Source organism: Aulonocara sp. 'chitande type north' Nkhata Bay, linkage group LG5, assembly GCF_057382095.1.
Source record: "Aulonocara sp. 'chitande type north' Nkhata Bay isolate Kocher_YH1m ecotype deep benthic linkage group LG5, A_spYH_male_GT1.1, whole genome shotgun sequence".
In the NCBI taxonomy this organism is placed as follows: domain Eukaryota; kingdom Metazoa; phylum Chordata; class Actinopteri; order Cichliformes; family Cichlidae; genus Aulonocara; species Aulonocara sp. 'chitande type north' Nkhata Bay.
This window is the reverse complement of record NC_141348.1, coordinates 36,291,009-36,311,982: the sequence shown is the minus strand read 5'-3', so window position 1 is coordinate 36,311,982 and position 20,974 is coordinate 36,291,009. Positions and strand designations below refer to the sequence as shown.

The 20,974-nt window shown below is 38.4% G+C and overlaps 1 protein-coding gene across 2 annotated transcripts; it reads left to right on the top strand.

Annotated features, from left to right (window-relative positions):
- The first annotated feature begins 404 nt into the window (after positions 1-404).
- On the top strand, positions 405-17,127 carry lrig2 (leucine-rich repeats and immunoglobulin-like domains 2). 2 transcript variants are annotated; one of them, XM_086293288.1, is made up of 18 exons: positions 405-1,142; positions 1,496-1,570; positions 1,924-2,058; positions 2,429-2,572; positions 3,825-3,968; positions 4,153-4,296; positions 4,546-4,689; positions 9,640-9,720; positions 10,100-10,171; positions 10,346-10,414; positions 11,804-11,967; positions 12,327-12,638; positions 12,993-13,274; positions 13,750-14,190; positions 14,348-14,500; positions 14,923-15,063; positions 15,515-15,778; positions 16,621-17,127. In XM_086293288.1, the coding sequence occupies exons 1-18, from the start codon at positions 955-957 to the stop codon at positions 16,851-16,853; spliced, it is 3,186 nt and encodes a 1,061-aa protein (XP_086149414.1). In that variant the 5' UTR covers positions 405-954; the 3' UTR covers positions 16,854-17,127. The 2 variants fall into 2 exon arrangements, with proteins under 2 accessions (XP_086149414.1, XP_086149415.1); XM_086293289.1 differs by lacking the exons at positions 405-1,142; positions 1,496-1,570; positions 1,924-2,058; positions 2,429-2,572 and adding an exon at positions 2,817-3,131.
- Positions 17,128-20,974: the final 3,847 nt, after the last annotated feature.

Below are 20,974 nucleotides of genomic sequence, written 5' to 3'. Positions count from 1 at the left end.
ACTGCACACTCTTTGTTATTTCTTTTATTGTGTATTCTTATTTTACTTCATTTTCTGATTTGTATTTTTATATTGTTATTGCTACTACTTACTCCCTCTACTCACAGATAGGCCTTTATATATATATATATATATATATATATATATATATATATATATATATATATATATAATGGTGATAAAAGCAAAATTTAAATGTGCTCTTTACTTGTGGCTATGTGTTTGAAACTGTGAAAATGCGAACAAATCAAAACAAAACATTTTCCTAAATCAAAAAGTAGATTTTACCACTAACAACCGCGAGGATCTGGAATACTATTTCATACTTCAATAGTTCTTAAAAACTTTTTTCCTGCAAACAGTGTCGGACAAAAACACGATCCAATCAAAACGACGCAAATGGTTGACAAGCAAAATCACGGACCAATAGAATAACTGTAAACATGCTGTAGAGGGGCGGGATTAGGGTATCCTGTGTCATCAACTCACGGGGCTTTGTTGTTCTTTCGGGATGGAAAGACGGGACAAAATTTCTTTAATTCTTTGTAAACAGTCTGAGTTAAACGCCCGTAACATTTCATTTGGATCAGTATAATCAAAAGCGGTTATCGTACGGATTTGAACTGATCTCTTCTGGTGAAAAGTGGCGTGTTTGTGGGACCAACTCAGTTCAGCGGTGAGCTAGCTAACCTCTCCGGGAGGGTGTCCTGGCTGGAGCGGAAGGAATTCCAGCCACTGAAAGAAGAGCAGAAATCTCTGCTGGGATGCCCCGCTTAAGTTGGAAAAAACTGCATTTTACGATTCCACCTGGAATCGTGACGATATAAATCTTAAATATGTGCTTGCTTGAATGGTCGTAAACTACAAAAACAACTCTGTGGTTTTATAAGTGTTAAGTTAACGTGCCAGTTCTAGCTAGCCACGTAGCTAACTCTCAGTGGGAAGGCATTTAAAATGGCGGAAGGCTGGCCCATTCCTTCGGCCCTTATCTTCATGCTGCTAAGTTTGGGTGCCTGGGCCAGTGAGACTTGTCCTGCTCCTTGCTCGTGTTATAAAACAGAGGATGAGGTTCATATTCTGGACTGCAACAGAAGAAGGCTGTCGATGGCTCCAGTGGAAGTCCCAGATGGGATAACCCAAGTGTAAGTACACATCTGGATGAACATAACTGAAGTTAGCAGAGCTAGTCCTTTACTGAACCGCTGCACTGATTGGTTGCTCAATAAAAGATTGGATAGTAATATAGAGATACAACCAATTTGAATACATTTTAACCACTTAACCAACACCTTTGAGTATTTTAAGGATAGGTAAGATTATTTTTGGAAATATACTCGTTGTTTGTAACTTTTGTTTTGTCATGAAGAAAAGTGTGATATATAAACCTCTGCTCACAGTTTATAAGGGACATCAGAGTAAATTTGTTTAAAATCTCAGTTATGTATGGCTATTTGACTGATGCAACTTTTTCATTTTTGTTTAAATTTGATTTCAGTACTTTGAATCACAATGAGCTGACTGTTTTTCCCTATCTTGGCGATGTCTCCTCAAACATCACAGGACTTTCTTTGTAAGTACAAAATCCTCTTCAGGGTTTGTTTTCAGTTATGTTTTTTTTGGTCTTTTCTATCAGCACTCAAACTAATTATTAAAATATTCCTTGAATTCTTCTGCACATTTAAACACTTTGTAAAAAAAATATTTGTACAGTATTTAATGTTGGCTGAATTTTTATGCTTTGTTGGATGTTAGATTAAAACATATTTATACAAAAACAGTGGAAGACGCCACCAGAGTCAGTCTTTTGTTATTTTCCCCCCCCATTCTTTCACCATGTTAATAATATTTTAATTAGACTAAGAATGCTTTAGTAAGCATTGACATCATTAAAACTAATACCTTTTTATATTTGATATATTTCAGAGTCCACAATCGGATCACTGAGCTGTCAATGCTTCACCTACAACCATATGTTTCCCTGGAGACACTGGACCTTACATCCAATTCCATCTCTGAGCTCAAAGTTGGATCCTTTCCATCTATGCAGCTGAAATATCTGTAAGTCAAAGTCATCTTTATTATCAGTACTAGGACAGTGTGTGAGACATGCAGTGTTAAAATATGGTTTAACTCTACATTGACTTGCTTGTATGACCGTGAATAAGTTTGCAATTGGAAACATTCTGTGTAATACAACAGTAAGAAGATATTCATAGTATTGGAGGAAACACATTAGAGCAAAGCGTCACATGCTCTTACGAGAGTACTGAAAACACCTTGTTTTGTTCAGTTTGGCCTAGAAAGCATTTTATTGCAAAGCAACCATTTTTGTAAATATTTACTTCACACAGTATGCGTAACTACAAAGGAAGAATGATTCCTTCTGCTAAATTTGGTAGTAATGTTTTTTCTTTTTTTTATCTCATAGTAATTTAAGCAACAACAAGATCAGCGTCCTGGAGCCTGGCTGCTTTGAAAACATCTCCAGCTCCCTGTTGGTGCTGAGGCTGAACAGGAACAGATTGACTGTGCTTCCATCCAAAGTCTTCAAACTTCCACAACTTCAGTTCCTGTAAGTATAATAAAATGCTGTAACATTATCACTCAATTGGTGAATTTTAATTTATATAACAGATGCTCTTATTTTACTCAGTTTTGCGCAGTTTTACAGTTAGGTTTGTAAGTTATTGGACATTGAAACTTTAAAAAGAAAGATTGCTTCTGTACACAACCGTGGATTTTCAAGTTAAACAATTAAGACAGAATTGAAGCTTTAACACACATCGTGCCCTATTTACAGAGGATAAAAAATAATTGGACCGTTGCCTGACAGTTCCATGGGCAGGTTTGGCCTTCTTCCTCATTATTTAATGACAAATTAAGCTGATAGAAAGATAGAATTGTTTCCAAGAGTGTAACTTGCATTTGGCTGCTTTTCCCAGAAAATCTAAATATGAAGTCCAAAGAGATATTGATGCAAGTAACGGGGGGGTGGAAAAACCACAATAAACCAATTTGAGAAAAAGAGCCAAAATTTTATGCTTGGCCAAATCGACGATCTGGTACATTCTTTAAATGAAGGAATGAACCATTCAGCTCCAAAAGACCTAAAGGCTTGGATGACCACAAAAGTGAGTGATTACACAGTTCTTCCCTTGGTTACATAAAACTCTTTTACAACATCTAGCGTAGTAAAGAGCAATCTTGAGGGGATAGGTGTTTCATTGCTAATGCCTACAGTTAATAGATGCCTTTATGGATGTGAATACATCATGTCAGTCACCTGTTCTGAAACTAACAGAGCATACCTTTCAGTTACTGAACACAAAACCTAATTTAGAAAGACCCAGACACAAGTAGCAACTGAATGCAGCTGCAGCAAACATTTGGCAGAACATCTTAAAGTTCGAAACACAGCATTTGGTGGTGTTTGTGCATTTCAGATTTCAGGCAGTCTTTGTCTGCAAATTGTTTTCAACAAAGCAGTAAAAACAATCCTTATGTAAAATTATGTTAGTTTGTCCAATTATTTCTAAGCCTCTGAAAAAGCCACACTACATATAAAAATGGCCATAAATCTTAAACAGTTAATGCAAAACATTTCTAAAACCTTTGTAATTAAAAGCCTGCAAGTCTTGAATCATATCTTGATTTGTATAATTTTTAAAACCACTGGATTTAAAATCGAGCAATGTGGTGTTGTACAGAGGCAAAATTCCAAAAACCTATGGATCCAAATGTTCCTATTCGAGAAGCTCTGTTGTGTGAGTTTGTTTATGTATAAAAACACTTGGTTAAAGAAAATGGATTCTTTGTGTTTGTAGTGAACTGAAGCGGAACAAGATCAAAATTGTTGACAGCCTTACATTCAAGGGGATGGACTCCTTGAAATCACTGAAGATGCAGAGGAATGGCATCACTAAGCTCATGGATGGAGCCTTTTTTGGACTGAACAACATTGAAGAATTGTGAGTGCAATCTTTTGGACTTTGGCAATATATTTAGCAAAAAATGTGCAGCACCTATGAAAAAATCTTGCTGAAAAAAAATCTTCCATAAAATGTTCTCACCTATGGTTCCCCCTGCAGATATGTTAAAGCAATAAATTGATTTAATACAGTTATTTTTGTCAATAATGTCACCCCCCCCCAGGGAGCTAGAGCACAACAACCTAACAGAGGTTAACAAAGGTTGGCTGTATGGCTTGCGCATGCTGCGTATCCTGCGGGTCAGCCAGAATGCTGTTGGCATCATTGGACCAGACGCCTGGGAGTTTTGCCAAAAGCTTGAGGAACTGTGAGTCTGTTTGCTTCGTTGCTACAATCCCAATGTAGCTAAGAGTACTTGGAGCAGTTACTGTTATCTTGCTGCACTGTGTTTGTCTGGGCTGGTTCAGTGAGGTCTAGCTTCTACCTAATGCACCATATATGGTGTTTTTGTGAAAACAGCTCATTTCATCCTTAAATGTGGACTAATATTACCATACAGAACATAGGGAAATTGTTTTTAGTTAATGTTTGTCATATTTGTGGTTTCTTTGAACAGAGACTTGTCTGGCAATCATCTGACTAGACTTGAGGAGACAGCTTTTAAAGGTTTAGATTTCCTGGAGAGCCTGAACCTGGGAGAAAACTCTATCAGCCATTTGGGAGAGGGAGTGTTCAGTGGCCTGTCAAGTCTGCGCACCCTGTAAGTGCAATGCCCGAATCTGTCTGCAGTATGTGTTTATTATTTGTGGTTAGAAGTTTAATGAATCTCTGTAAACGAATTAACTCAAGTCCTGTTGGCTCTGCATTCTCATTGAAGGCTTCTTGCAAAAGTAGGTCTGCACTTGTTTCTTTCTACATTTGTAGTTTTAGTTTTTTGTTCTTGAATTCTTTCCAAGTAGTTCAGAGAAAACTGTAGAAAGTACCACTATTTCAAGTCCCCATCTTATTGTAGTGCCATGCAAATCTTTTGTTGTCAATGGTGTACATTTAGATTTAGATTAAACCACTCTGTGTGTGTTTTCCATAGATGTATGTTTTTCCGGCTTTGTGTTCTTTGTCCTGAAATTTACTTACACACAATAGTTGGGTTGCGGTCACGTGGTTCTGATGACGTGCGGAGGCAGCGCGATTTTTGAGTGGAGGGCGGAAGTAAACATGGAGGACACTGTGGAGAGTCAGGAGAGCAGCTATTGTGCAACTTTAGACCCCGTTTCTCGGGAGAGATATAAACAGATAGTTAAAAAATATATCGGACGTGATCCGTATTCTTTGAAAATGTCCGAATACACCACAGAAGTAAAGGATTTGCCTACTATCGAGGCTGTGGATATCACCAACTACTTGGTCCTCCAGACTTCTTACTACACTAGGCAGCAAATGAAAGCTTTCAAGAGTCTGGAGGCGTACAATTTTTTTTGTCAGCGGGTGGGTCCACAACCTTGGAACAAAACGTCTCCGTGATGGATACAGTTTGGTGTTTGCAAGGGTGAGTGTTTGTTCTTATATTGCTTTATCTTAAACACGCTAACAGTTAGCGGTAGCGGCTTTAACGTCAACAAACATGCCACATCCTTAGGACTTCGTTAGAGTGACAGTTGTTTGTTTCAAGGTAAACCATTCTCAGCGGTCTAACGAGACACCTCTGAAGACTTGGGTAATTGCAAAGGAGGATGGAGAAGTGATTGCAGCTCATTGCAATTGTATGGCAGGGTTAGTAGCCTAATTAAGTACGATGTTATTGCAATGAGAACACACACATACACACACACACACACACACACATATACGCATAGGGCACTGCTAGCATTTTGCAGGTGTACTTCAGTAGTAGTGGGGAGAGAGTGTTTTCTTTTAGCTAAGAATTCATCAGCTAAGAATTTGTGTGATTGCCTTAGATCCCTCATGACACTCAGATGCATTTTTCAGATAGAGGGTATATACAAAAAATATATTTATATGTTTCTCACCACAGAAACCTTACATTACGGATATCTTTACTTATCTGTGAAAGGAGACTGTCTGGAATCTGGCAATATAAGAACCATAGCAGTGTACAAAAACCTGTGGTGTGTGCCTGACGGTAATAAGTGCCACTTTTTCTTTTTTTCTGAATAAAATGGTATGGATTTACTCTGTGATTAAAAAATCACAAACATGTAATATGTAACTTGGACCATAATCATTACAGATAATGGCATCTTTTTCTCTTTGACATGATTCTTGTTTGTTTTACATCTCAGCACAATATCTTACCTGGATAAGTGAATGTCTCATTCACACTGAAGTCTTCTGGTTGTGGATTCTCAGCTGGAAGCTGCAGTTCGGGGTTCTCCACTGTCACTAGTCTCAAATCCGGGCTCTCAGCCGTCTGTTGCATATCCAAAATCGCCTCTGCACATCGATGCTGTTCTGCCTTAAGCTTCATTCTTTTCTCTCGTTTGAGAACTGATTCCGATCTGGGTTTTCGTTCGTAGCCGAGATTGACCGTCGGAGCCCAGTCCTCCGACTCTTCGTCATCCAAAGCACTTGGGCAGCCTATAGTCCCAATCAAGTCAATATTAGACTACTAACTTAAAAGCACTAAGTAAACGAGAATTTAACGACAACCTAATGCTAATAAGTTCGTTTGCAAACATAACATTACCTCTGACGAAGTGGTCGCTGCAGACACGGGCATTGGCAGACTCTGCTCCTCCCGACTGTAAACGTAAATTTAAAATCCATTTTTTCCTACGTTTTTCGGTTAGAATTTTCCATTTTTCTCCTCTTCGTTGGGCTATTTTTGGTACCCTAAAATACCGTTTATCAGTTTCTCTGGTCGACCTACTGGAGCATCCGTAAACACAACAGGACATAGGCATTTTGCGTACTGTCTGTCTGTGATTTTGCGCTTATCTTTTTCACTTCCGACCGCCAGTCAAATTTCGCGCTTTACGTCGACGTCACGTCTACGTCAAATGAAACCTAGCTATTGTGATTCTTTTTTTTTTCTTCTTCTTTTTTTAATTAGTTAAAATGTGAAAAATCTACGTGAGGTGTGTGCATCTCCACCCAGATAGTAAAAGTTTCAGGTTTACAGTGTTTTTGTCAGTAGCCTCTCAACATTCATGTTGGAGAGGCTTCACTGTCAGAAGCACTTGTTGGTTGATCTAGACCACATGTTGGCAACCTTCAATATCAAAAGGGCCATATTAGGCCCTTCCACCAAACAATGGGAGAAAAAGAGCTGCGCATGGGGCTGATGGGGTATTGAGGGGGACTAATGTAATTGGGAGAAGATAAATAAGTACATATAGTGTATGTATTAATAGGGTTGGGGTTAGCTCTAATCCTAAACTGCAGCTTTTCAAAGAGTATCTTTTGGGGTTGGACAGTGAAGTGACTGGAGAAAAAGGTAGCAGGAAAGATTTTGGTATGAAGATGGTTAGCAGCAGGGAGATTCTCCTTGGTCTCATCTGTTGTTGTATCATGATGTTCTGATATTGAGTCAGGCAATTTCATCTTCACCACTTTAATGTAAGGGCTGGGCAAGGTTACTGTACTGGAATTCCTGGATAGCACCACTGTTTTGACTGCCGTTAAAGTAGGGCTGCTCAATTAATCGAATTTTAATCACGATTACGATCTGGGCTTTCAATGATCATTAAAAATGACTGAGCCGATTATTAGCCCCTCCCTCATTTATCCGCGACACCTTATAAACCGGTCCGTGGCGCAAAAAAGGTTGGAGACCGCTGATTAAGAGGACCCGAGGGAAGCTTGGAAAGCTAAGCAGAAGTTATTTGGAGAGGAGAGTGACTGCCGTTGGTTGAAAAGAGAGGTAAAAAAAAACTTCAGTGGTTTTGCACACTATTTTATATTATTTTTTAAAGTCATTGTTAACCCTTTAAATCCGGTCAGAGCAGCACGCTCCGTTTTGTGTAACTATTTTTAAATCCCTGTAGAACCTGAACCGTGTAAGCTAGCTCAATAATTTGTTTTGCATATGAAACCGGAGGAGTTGTACTTACATCTGATGCCATCAGCTTGTCCTCGGTCACGGTTTCCTTCCACATAAAGCTTTGCAAAAATTGCATAAAAAGTGCTTGCAGCAACAAAAACATAATATTCGAGAAACACGCTTTGCCGATCCGATCAGCTGTTTGTAACACTTCCCACAGTGAAACAGATGTCAGCGCGAACTATCGCATGTCCGCCATTTCCTTGCCGAAACCGGAAGTGACATCATTTTCACGGAAATGTAGTTTTTTTTACTTGTAGGCCTTAAAAGCCTATACTGGTCATGTTTGACTTTTCTGAATAGTTGCTGGGATGCTTAGAACTCGAATTGCACTGCTGGAAATAGTTTATTTTGATGCACCTGCTGTTTTCTTTGCAAATTTGCATCATAGGATTGTTTTTTCGTTTTTCCTGCAGTATATAAAAATTGCTGTATCTCCAAAATAAAACTATGAAGACACTCAAAATAAATTTCCTGTTGTTGTAAACTATTTTTTGCAACTTTTTTTGTATTTAAAGTTTTGAGGGATAAACCTCTTAAATTTCTCCAAGTAGAAATATATCGTTAGCTTCATAGCATAAGTGCCTAAGTCATTGACTTAGTCAAATGACTTAGGCAATTATGCTATGAAGCTAACGATATGTAAAAAAACCAAAAACGATTTTCAATTTTTTTGTAGTTTATTGCACTTTTTTTGCAATTAATGTAATTAATGACTTAATGCATACATATTATTAAAATATGGGCTATAACAGTTGCATAGCAACTTGAAATGCTCCCACAAATGGCACTACAACATGTAAAAAAATAATATAAGCTCTGGCGGACTTGGTTCTATAGTAGGTCTTAAAGGGTTAAATAAATATCGTCAAATAATCGAGATTTCAATTTCAGTGAAAATAATCATGATTATCATTTTTGCCATAATTGAGCAGCCCCTACTTGCTTTACAAGTGGATTATTTGACACAGTCTAACACGGTTGTTGTTGTTGTTGTTGCTGTTGTTGCTGCTGATCTCGAGCTAGGACATGTTAATGAGAGTTTTTCGGGTTTGCTTGTTTGTTTTAAAGTAAGGGCTGTATTTTAGGTTTAAAACCAAAGCTATTAAAATTCTGATTAGCAAAATATCAGCCCAATTAATCGAGTATATCTTCTTCATCCACAGTTTATCTGTGAGAAAGTTATGAACTCATTATTTGCTGCACAGAGCTCTCTTTAAGCCAGTGAACTACAATGACAAAGGGGTTGCATTTGGGATTTTGACCATCTCGGGATCTTTCATGGGAGAGGGGAACTGGTGAGTGCAGAACTTCTTTCAGAGGTAGCCAGGCATGAGGAAAGAGAAACAAAAGAGCCCATGACCCATCCTGTAAACACAAGGCCTCCCTGGACTTGCAGTGGACCCATGAACTGTCTCAGTGCTAAACAGAGCCAATTATTTCCCCTCATCACAGCGGCAGGAGCAGCAAGCTGTGACATACTGTGGAAGTATGGTGTCTCAGATTGTTAGTCTTCTAACGAAGAGTCACTGCTGCTGGCAACCCCAGTGGTGGTAATGTGTGCTCTTTGTTCTTTGCAGGAGAAGCCTTTAGATGTTCAGCCTGTGTGTACTGTGTTTAATATCTAATATGAGTCTCTTTGCTTTTCAGAGATATCCGTAATAATGAAATCTCCTGGGCCATTGAAGACTCCATTGGTGTATTTGATGGCATGAAGAAGCTAAACACTCTGTGAGGGCATGATATGAATTTTAAAAATTGTATTTTTATATATAGTATGCAAGTTTGTAAAATGTTTTTGTATTTAGAGAAATAGAGCTGGTTTATGTTAAGATACTTTACAGTGCATCAAACAAATGGCTGCACAAATTTTCAGAAAGGTTAAATTATATTGTAATGTTTAATATACTACAGATCTGTTTTTAACACATTTGATTTATTTAGTTCTCCAATTTATTTCAATTTGCAGTGTAATTTGTTTCAGATGTTATAGCAGCCTTCACAAAAGCTGCTGGAGCAGTGACTTGTTTTTGTAATAAAGGATGGCCTAGGAGCAGGCTAGTTTGAACTGTTCACTTGGCCTCGTGTGAAATATCTTTATTTTTTCCAGAATCCTACAACAGAACAAAATCAAATCCATCACAAAGAAAGCGTTTGAAGGCCTGGAAGAGCTCGAGCACTTGTGAGTAAAGCCCTTATCTAATACTTTTTAGCCATGCAGTCATTTTGATATCTATTATTAAATGTTTAAACATAGCAGAAAGGTTTATTGTCCTGTTGTTGCGTTACACTTCTGACAAAAATGTCAATTTGATCAAACTGGTGTGTTTAATCCATATTTGTGTCCCATCTTTAGGGACCTCAGCAAGAATGGTATCATGTCGATACACCCAGAGGCGATGTCTCATATGAAGCTGAAAGTGTTGTAAGTAAAACAAAACCAAACACAGAAATATCCTACAGCTCTCATGCGCATGTATTAGCTGGTATTTTCCTGTGTTAATGTTTGTTAGACTGATTTATTGTTATTGACCTCATTAAAAAGGAATTACAATGATTAAGAAACACTGCAGGGGCAGTGATTTACATTTTAAATTGGCGTCACTGAAGCTTTTAAACAGGGAGTCATTGTTGATCCACCATAGCAATTTTAATTTTGTTGCCCCATTTAAAATCTTTATTTATTTATTTATTTATTTGGTTGGTGAAATTTAAGGCTAAATATATTTACTGGGTTTATATCTCCAAAAGTTGATTCTGTTCATCCGGACGTAGTGTTTTGTGGGAGAAACGTTTCGTCACTCATCCAAGTGACTTCTTCAGTCTCAGCTGACTGCAGCGTGTTTTGGGGTTTAAAAGCCACAGAGACCCGGTGTTTAGAAAAAATGCGTCTCAACTGCTCCGATACTCCTGACACATACGTCCAGATGAACAGAATCAACTTTTGGAGATTTACTTTCCTGGATGATTGAGAATGCATCAAGATACTGGGTTTATACTTTTTTTTTTTTATTCGCAGTTGGCCAAGCAAAGACTTCTGATTTAGTTTTTGAGTTGCAGCAGCCTTTACTTAGTTGGGACAGCTGTCTCCTGTGTGCGAGGAAAGGGAGCGGAAATGCAAAGTCTCTCACTGTTTTGAGCTTTTGATCAACCCATCTTAGGAGTGTCTCTCAAGCAGTGGCTGGCTAAATGCCCCAGCTGCTGTCAAACTGACAGTACTCATATCCTCTTGTTAGTAATTAGTGTGCTACCTTAATAGAATTTAACAGTATCTGCTTTGCAAGCGGATAAAGTGGCTTGGTTTGATAACTTGACTAGAAGAAGATGGCAGCATTCCTCTAATTAAAATGTATTTTTGTACAAAAAAAATAGAGCGCAGTTCTGGAGGCTTTTTATAGCCTTGAATCCAATTTCATGCCACAATTTCGATCCTTTTGCCATGGTCCAGCTGACAGGTTGACTAAAAGGCTTTATAAACAGATTTAGATGTTCACCAATAACAATTCCCTGTGTGTTTCACAGGAATATAGCTTTATTTGGAAGCTATATAAGCTTTATTTAGATATCTGTAAATGGCTCACTTTAAATTATTTAAGATTAAATCTTCTTTTCAAGTTAGTATGTGGAGGTTTCTTTTCTAAAAGAATAAATTCTATTAACTCTCTGAAGAGTGAGTTCAGATGAATCCCTGAAATCCCAGATTAATTTTCCCTTTATTTCCAGTGGTTCAATCTCATACTTCATTAGTAGAATCATTCCGTCTTATATTACTATGAGTCATCTCATGTTTCCCAAATTACTCCTCTATTCTCAGTGTCCTGAACACAAGCAACCTGCTGTGTGACTGTCACATGCAGTGGCTGGGTCCTTGGTTGACAGACAGCCAGTTCCAGCAGTCTGTCACTGCTATCTGTGCCCATCCTGTGAATCTGCTCGGTCGCAATGTCCTGTCCATCAGCCCGGAAGAGTTTGTTTGTGGTCAGTCTTTTTTTCTTGTTTTAATTATTCCCAGCCTGCCATTATAGATTCTGTTGAATAAGCACAAAACATATAAAACAATGTTTATTGGTATATGGAAGAAAAGACTAAAATTAATATTTATTTTGGATGTTTTGAGAGTGTCCAGCGGATTATTTCACTTAAAAAGATACAAAATACGTGAAAAGTTGTTTTGTTTTTTAACTTGTCATTTTTTGAAAAGCTGTATTATTTTTTTTGTTTTTTGATACTGTGTTGCATTCTGGTGGAGCTTAAAATCTTATATATATATTTCAGTTAGAAAAATGTTTCTTTTATTTCCTTTGTTTTTATTTTCCCAAACACATGTGCCTACACAGATGATTTCCCCAAGCCTCAGATCACAACTCACCCAGAGACGTCTGTTGCACTGCGGGGAAACAATGTGACTCTGAGCTGCATTGCGTCCAGCAGCAGTGATTCACCAATGACCACAGCCTGGCGGAAGGATGGGGAGGTGCTGTATGATGCAGAAGTGGAAAATTATGCCCGGTACCAAGAGGGAGAGCTGATCTATACCACTGTGCTTCACCTCCTCAATGTGAACTTCACCGATGAGGGGCGTTACCAGTGTGTGGTCTCCAATCACTTTGGTTCCAATTACTCCAACAGGGCCAAGCTTACTGTCAATGGTGAGGATGTGTTATCTCTTTAAATGAACGTGATCAGTGATTGCCAGTTCTTTTTTGGTTTGTTTGTTTTTTGGGAGGTTTTTGCGTCTTGTTCACTTACCCTGTTTAGGCTTTGGGTTGCTGGTTTTGCCAATTCACTGCAATATATCTGCATGAAGTTGATACTTGTATATAGTTTATTTGTTAAGTAGTATTGCTACCCATTTGACAGTACAGTAACTGGGGAAAAAATTAAATAAGAGAGAGGTACCCTAAGGTTTTATCTCGTTTTCATACATATATGGTATATATCAGTATTTGTTTCTGTCTGTACCATTGTATTCCACCCTTGACTTTCTATTTTCTGTCTTTCAGAGATGCCTTCCTTTCTTAAGACCCCCATGGATCTGACAATCCGGACTGGGACTACGGCCAGGCTGGAGTGTGCTGCTGAAGGCCATCCATCACCACAGATTGCTTGGCAGAAAGATGGAGGCACTGACTTCCCTGCTGCCCGAGAGCGCAGGATGCATGTGATGCCTGACGATGACGTCTTTTTCATTGCTAAAGTGAAAACAGAAGACATGGGAGTGTATAGCTGTACCGCTCAGAATGCTGCTGGCAGCCTGTCGGCAAATGCTACTCTGACTGTTCTGGGTGAGTCAGCCATCTGATTAACTGAGTTTTTTTTTTTATCTACTGGGGTCATTTCAGATAACTCACTACTCCAATTGGCCGCTCATTTATGTCTGTTGCTCATTACAAGCTCTTGTTTATGTGTTGCCGCCCTGCCAGTTTTAACTAATGATGACGTAAAAGCAAAAATTCCACATGGCCTTGTTATAACACGACCATGTGGAATATTTAAAGGAGACTGCCTGGCGCATATCCGAAATCAAATATAGTATTATATTTCTTAATTAATGTACTTGCAAAATGTGACTTGAGCTACTTGCAGGAGTATATAATGACTGACTGTCCAATTGGCGGAGTTTGTGATTAATCATTAAATATTAGTGCTGGAGAAAAATTGTTTAAAAAATAGCACACATCCATCTAAACTGGCCACGGATGACTTAAATCAAAAATGAGTTCATCCTCTTCTTTTTTTTTTTTCCCTTTTCCTCTGCAGAAACCCCATCCTTCATGCGGCCACTGGAAGACAGAACAGTGGCCCGGGGTGAAACTGCTGTGCTTCAGTGTATAGCTGGAGGCAGCCCTGCTCCTCGTCTCAACTGGACCAAAGATGATGGGCCTTTGGTCCTAACAGAGCGCCACTTCTTTGCTGCAGCCAATCAACTTCTTATCATTGTTGATGCTGGTCCAGCTGATGCTGGGAAATACACCTGCATCATGTCTAATACTTTGGGTACAGAGCGTGGCCACATATACCTGAGCGTCTCGCCATCACCAAATTGCGATACAGGCACAGTGTATGACCAGGATGCCTGGACCACTGTGGGCATCGTGGTGATTGTGGTGGTGTGCTGTGTGGTTGGTACTTCGTTGGTCTGGGTCATTGTAATCTATCACATGCGTAGGAAAAGTGAGGACTACAGTATTACCAACACAGGTAAGTAGTTTGGACACACAGCCATCTGTCCTGTAACATAAATGTGCCTTATTGAAAGCTTTATCCAGAAAAGATGGCTGCTTGTAAACTGAAATGTTTCCGTGGACACTTTGTTTTGAAGTCATGACATAGAACTGAAAATATGTTTCCGTTACAGATGAGATGAATTTGCCAGCAGATATTCCCAGCTACCTATCCTCTCAGGGTACTTTGTCTGAGCCTCAGGAGGGTTACAGTAATTCTGAGGCTGGGAGCCACCAGCAGCTCATGCCTCCCCTCTCTAATGGATATGTCCATAAGGGCACGGACGGTGGGTTACCTGCCCTTTGAGTTTGAAACAGAAAACAATAGTTCCCTTCTGCATCTACAAACCAAACTAGATATTTCAGTAGTATCCTGTCAGTATTTATGAAGGATTTTTCTTGTGCTTTAATGTAAACTTTAAGTGACATGAACCATTTCTTTTAATGTTAGTGGTCTGTTGAAAATTAGTCAGGAGTCTAGTTTAAAGTCTGAGGGTATGTCAACATTGTGATCACAAGACTGCAGAGTCTTGTAAACAAGTCAGTGCTGAGATGACAAAAACAGAAACTTCCCATTTTATAATGTACCTTTTAAGGGTTCGGTTGTTCGGGAAATTCCAGTGTCTCTTAGGTTCCTATTCCTTCATTTATGTTTTGGATCAGCTCCCCGCTGAAATAAAACTGTAACTAATTATCATGTTGCTCCCAGGTGTGTGTTATGGAGACACAGGCAGTGAGGTGGAAACTGAAGGGAACAGCATGCTGCACTGCAGGGTTGGCTCGCTGTTTACTGGCCGTAGCAGTTTCCACCCCGGGGAGCCTCGTGAGGGACTAGCTGGAGTCCCCCCAGGTGAGTGTCATTAACACAAGTGTTTGGGCTTGCTGCCTCACCAGCAACGGCCTTGGCTATAGGTATTATATTTCTGCACTGACTCTTAAAGCAATTAATTGATTTAACAAATTTGTGTTCTGTAGTTATTGTTTTAATGCCATCAACAGCTAAGCCAACCAACCAAAATATTGAAATACAGCTAAACCTAAATATACATAATCTTTAAATGTGTACTGGTTTGTATGCAGACTGTTTTAAAATGTAAAATTCTGTTCCAGGTCTTGTCTATAAAAAACAAAAAGAACTTCAGAGTTCTTTTCAAACTGTGGAACCATATAATCCACCTTTCATAATAGTTTTGCATAAAATGTATGGTCATAGTAGTTTTGAGAAGAATCTTAAGTACACAGATTATTGTATGGTATGACACCAGTCATGTGCTTATGTAATATTTGTTCTTTGTTGCCAGGCGGTGCAGGTCCTCTAGTCATTTGCTCTGACTGCTATGACAATGCCAACATCTACTCTCGCACGCGGGAATACTGTCCCTATGCTTATCTGGGGGAGGATGATCCACTGGACAAGACTGTGCCAGGTCTGAAGGAGAACCTCAGTGAGCATGCCCAGCATGAGGACGCAGCTCTGAATAGCCTCACTAGCAATCAGGACTCTTCTGTCTTTTTCACCTCACATGATAAAAGACTAAGCAGCCACACTCCTCCAGAGCACTATGGTGAGAGTTGTAAACAAAAATTTCAGTTCTACTTTTTAAATCAATATGTTTACATCCTAAGTTTATTGCAAACTACCAAGCCCTTCCCACTGAGGCAAAATTTTGAAACTTTCCACTCTGACATCTAGTACCTTCTTCAGTGTTAACAACATATTATTTGTAGGCTCAAGGTTGAATTTTGCAGACATCTTTTTACACATAATGAACATTTCGGACATCAGTTCACAGTTCAATAAATTTGAGATTTTCCAGTGAACAGGTAAAAAAATACTGGAACACATCTGAGTTGAGTTTGTAAATGTGGCATCTCATCATTAAAACTGCATGATTCTGAAAGTTATAAGCTAAAACTGATTGTGGAAAAAGTTACTTTGTGAAAGCATAACAACATCTAACTACACATTTAGTAATATGAATATAATATTTGAAAATAAAAAGCCTTGGGCCTTGGGTACTAACAATGAAGGTCGAGGTCAAATGCTTAGCCAACCAAGGTACCAAGGCCCAGTATTTTGTTTTGAAGTTTGAAGACGATTCATAAAAATTGGGCAATATAAAGTTTTTACTGATTTTTCACATTTGGTGTAACCTTGACGTTGAAATCTTGATAATGTTATTGGTATTTAAAATCACACAAAACCTGAAATTATATTTTGAAAACCCTTGATGCTAGATTTCTAAAAAAACCAAAATAACAGAAGCGATTAAATACTTCCTTCGGGGGAGAATGATTTTAAATTCTTCTTGAACTTAACAGTTCTTTAAGGTAAGACAAGCCAATGCAAATAGCACTGAATGGCACTATTGTTGTAAACAGCTATTGTTGTTGAATGTCTTTGCAGATTCACTTAGCAGGTCTTTCTGGAGAGAAGCAGAAAATCTATCTTCGAAGCCACCGCCTGGAGCATCCCAGATCCCAGTGACTGTACATAGGACGCCTCCTCTGACCTCTGCAACTGATGGAGCAGTAGAACAGAGTGAAGCAGAAGTGGGCTATTCACCCAGTCAATGCAACCAAGACCACAGAAGTGCCTCTAATAGGACTAACCCTCAGGAGCATCCAGCTCCCACATAGGGTTTTTCATTCTGGCCACATTCTGCCTCTGACACTTTGTTGCTGCAACCCCCCCATCTCACATTCACCCTTCACCCACTACCTCCAAAAAGACTCCTCATATTCTGCCAAAGATGCTCTCTTGTATGTTTACATTCCCCTTTAATCAAGAGGACATACTAGTGTGCTCCAGTGTGGAAAGACTTGCCACATCAGACCGGATATGTGGACAGGTGATTAAAGTGACCTCCTTTCTGACATCTCCACCTCTGCAAGACCTCTTTCCTCCCAGAGCCTCCACTCTCCTTTGTTCTCACCCAAGAGAAAACTATGAATGTATGCTTTAAGAGCCATGTCAGATGCTGCCATGAGAGAACACAGAGACACGGTCGAGTCCTCACAAGCTCTCGTCTGGCCCTGGTACTGTGAGACTAACATATGCTGTGCCAGTTGATGTCATGCTGGCAGTTTTGTCTCATTATTCCTGGTACAGACACCTGTTGGAGCAGCCTAGATGACTTGAGAAGAAGTCGCTAGAATACTGCCTCTCAAGCGGGAAAAATGGGGGTTAAAGAGGGGACAGTGGTAGTTCCCTGACCAGCAGTTTTTGATGGATAATATTGGAAAGACCCTTGAAGGCATACCTACATTCCCACAGCCATCCTGACTGACTCAAACTATGCTATGGTATCCATTTATGCAAATCCCAGAGACATGACATCAAAATATGGTGTATATTATGAATATATATGGATATATCATATATTATCAAAACTTAGTTTTTTTTCTTTATGTCAAACGCAGTTGATAATTCCATATTTTATGTCTTCGTAATGATGAGCAGTTTGAGGACAAAGGGTACAGTTGTTATTTTGGTGTGTTTGTTTTTATTTTGTTTTTTTGCACATGAGACAATCACAGTTTTGCTGTCGACCACTTTCAGTTATTGTCTAATGGATGGCCTTTTAAACAAGCATTCTCAGTAGCCTTGATCATGTGACATGATATTTTTCATGCTTTTTTTGTTTGTTTAAATACAGTATGCACTGATTTGTTTTTCCTTTTCTCCTATGTTAACAGGCACTTAATTTAATGGTGGCAAAATTAATTATGCAGTGTGCATGACTTTTTTTTTTTTTTTTTTTTTTTAACAAGTCGATTTATCATCATAGTTTATTCTCTCAAAGCTATTGTTCCTTCTATGAATATTATGTAACCCTGGGTTTCCACTTAGGACTGTGAACATGAGAATGTAATGTATTATTTTATACATGTATGTATGTGTACATAATACTAGTTATTAAATTCAATGTTCTAATAATCCATTTGCTGACAGGTTTGACGGATGAGCTGCAGTAGCTTTGAAAACATTAAGCTTATTTGTTTTAGGTTTCTGTTGTCCCACAGCTATTCTCAAAATCTTATGTTCCTTCAAGTAGCAAGATAACATTTTTCTTGATAATGGGGTGTTATTTTCTTAGAATTGAAAGACGGCACTCCCAACAGCTGCCTGGCCTCAGCAAGCTGTGCTCTTTCCAAATAAGAGCTATTGTTATTCTTTAGGTTTGCAAGCAAAAATGCCCCCGTTAAAAGAATGTCCTGTCCCATCAGTTTTGATCTAATGAGTTGTTCTTAAAGTCTTCTAGATTATTGCACTTTGAAGTTGTTCATCTGTGATTGTTTCTGAGTGGTATTTACTCAGTATTATTCGAAAATTACACTTAGCTGCCAGTGTATTAGATAAACCTAGCAAAAATGAACTCATTCAAATAGTGTTATTTTGCCGTTTGCGTACCATTTTAATGAATTTAAAGTGTTTTTATTTAAATTTTATTAGCAACTGACTCAACTGTGCAGTCATTTTGTTGGGTGTAGTTAAATGTGTTTGTGCTCTATACCAATGTGAATAGAAACATTGCTTGTATACAGTCAAATTGACTTCTCCATAATGATTATACAGTTGAGTAAATACCTTACCAAAGTTTTCTTTTTTTTTTTTTTAAACCGAACAAGTCTAATGAATAAGGATTATCCTAACTGCATGAGTTTTTAGTTAGGTGCTCTAAATAAACTGGCAGCTGAGTGTATGTCATGTTCATATTTTTCTAGACCTTTTTTTTTTTTTTTTTTTTTTTTTTTTTTTTTTTGCATATAGTTGACCAACACACGTTTGAGAAATGGAGTATTCAAAGGTACTGAGTCGAGGCACAGAAAAAAATCACAAAGTAAAAAGTTCATCTACCATGCGCATTGTAATGTAGCTTGATGCTGTGTCTTCCATGTAATGTCAGAATATCTAATTTATGTGTCATCAGTAACTTCTCAAAAATGCATTGATTAATATTTTCCAAGAACTTCACCTCCTTGCTGGTACGTGCAGACATGAATTGTATTTTGTTTCCACTTTCTTCTACCTGCACATTCCTATAAATTCCTTTGAATAACATCAACTGTTATTGGCATCAACTTTCCCGGCCCCTCTGTATTTTTTCTATTTTTTCCACATTTCTTTTTTTCGGTGGTGGCACATTTGTGTGTCGATGTTCCCAGACCGTTGGTCAAAGTCAATTTCATGCCCCTCTTAAGCGATACAAAAATTTAAATGAAAACTCACTGCGATAAGTTATCCTAATGAAGCTACATATCTGGGAGGCCGAAATCAATTCAGTGTTCAATACTTTTCACCAACGCAGCCTAAAATAATGTGCATTTGTTTTGTTTTCTGAAATGCCCTTTATGACTTTATACCAAAGTTTAGCAGTAACTGCTCTGGCAATATCCAATGCTGCTTTTTGTTTTTTACCTTGTTTCCTGTACATTCTGTAAAGCATGTCTAAAAAGCCTTTTTGTTACATAGCCATTATTCAAACATTAAACGTGAATTCTGATCATGTCTTTTGAATCTTTGTCTCCCTCTTTACTTAAAGTGGATTTTCTTTCTTAAGCTGTTGTTAAACATTTTCCAAAAAATCTTCGGATGCTCTCTGAAATGTAAATAAAAGCAACACACTGATTTGCACATCCCTTAAACTGCATCTTCAATTTAATGCAACATCTCAAATGTAGTGTTGATTTTGGAGGAATTCTTTCATATGTTAGCAGATTGGACAAATTGGTCCATAACTTACTGACAATTTTTGATGTGAAACAAAAGAACCCTGGGATTTTGCCTTGTACATAAATAATAATGAAGACGGAAAGAGTCAGGATCAGTCTGTACAAAAAAATCATACATTCATACTGAATGGCTGTGACTTTAGAACACTAAAGTGGGACTGCATTAAATCACACTTTTAATAACAAAGACCACTACACAGGCTCAGGAACAAATTCAAATGGAACATCACATGATGACAAAATTTCATTTAAATGACTTTGTACATGGCATGGCTGTTAATGCCAGGCGGACTGGTCTGAGTATAAGTAGAAACTACAGATCCACTAAGATTTTCCTGCACAAACACGTGGTACTCGCAAGGTGTGTGTCAGTGAGCATGAATACCCAAAAGTTATTTACAGAGACCCAGGTTAAAGTGCTACCTTTATGGAAGTCTAATCAACTACATTTTCTCAACTGCCATGGTGATGCTACCACGGCCGAATTAGAATAACCAATTAAAAGTAAATGCAGAAACATTTTGACCAAGGCAAAACAAACAAGCAAGCAGAGAACGCAAAATCAACAGAGAAATGCACTACCCAAATCCCTCCCAGGTCACTTTCTCCTGGAGTATGATACTGTGGATGAACGATAACAGTGATAATGTTAGCTGCTACTCCTTCATGCCATCTTGTACGACAAGGCAGTTGATTTTATTCAATTTTGCTTTTTATCAGTTCATATTTCAAAAGCCATCTGTGTGGATATGTGAGTGCAATAGTGCACATGGCATAGGCAACTTTCACATTTGTGAAGGCACCACTAATGCTAGACTGTAAGGATTTCTTTTTATTGTTCATATATTCATACTTGAATTGCACCATAGGTTGCCCTCCATATGATCCCATCCTTTTCAGGAAAGATTGCTTATTTTAGCAAGATAATATCAAAGCACTTTCAGCACCTTTACAGTGGCACAGCTCAGGTTTTAAATTGATGGACTATGAAAGGAAAAATAAAACAAAGAACCGTTAAGTAGCTG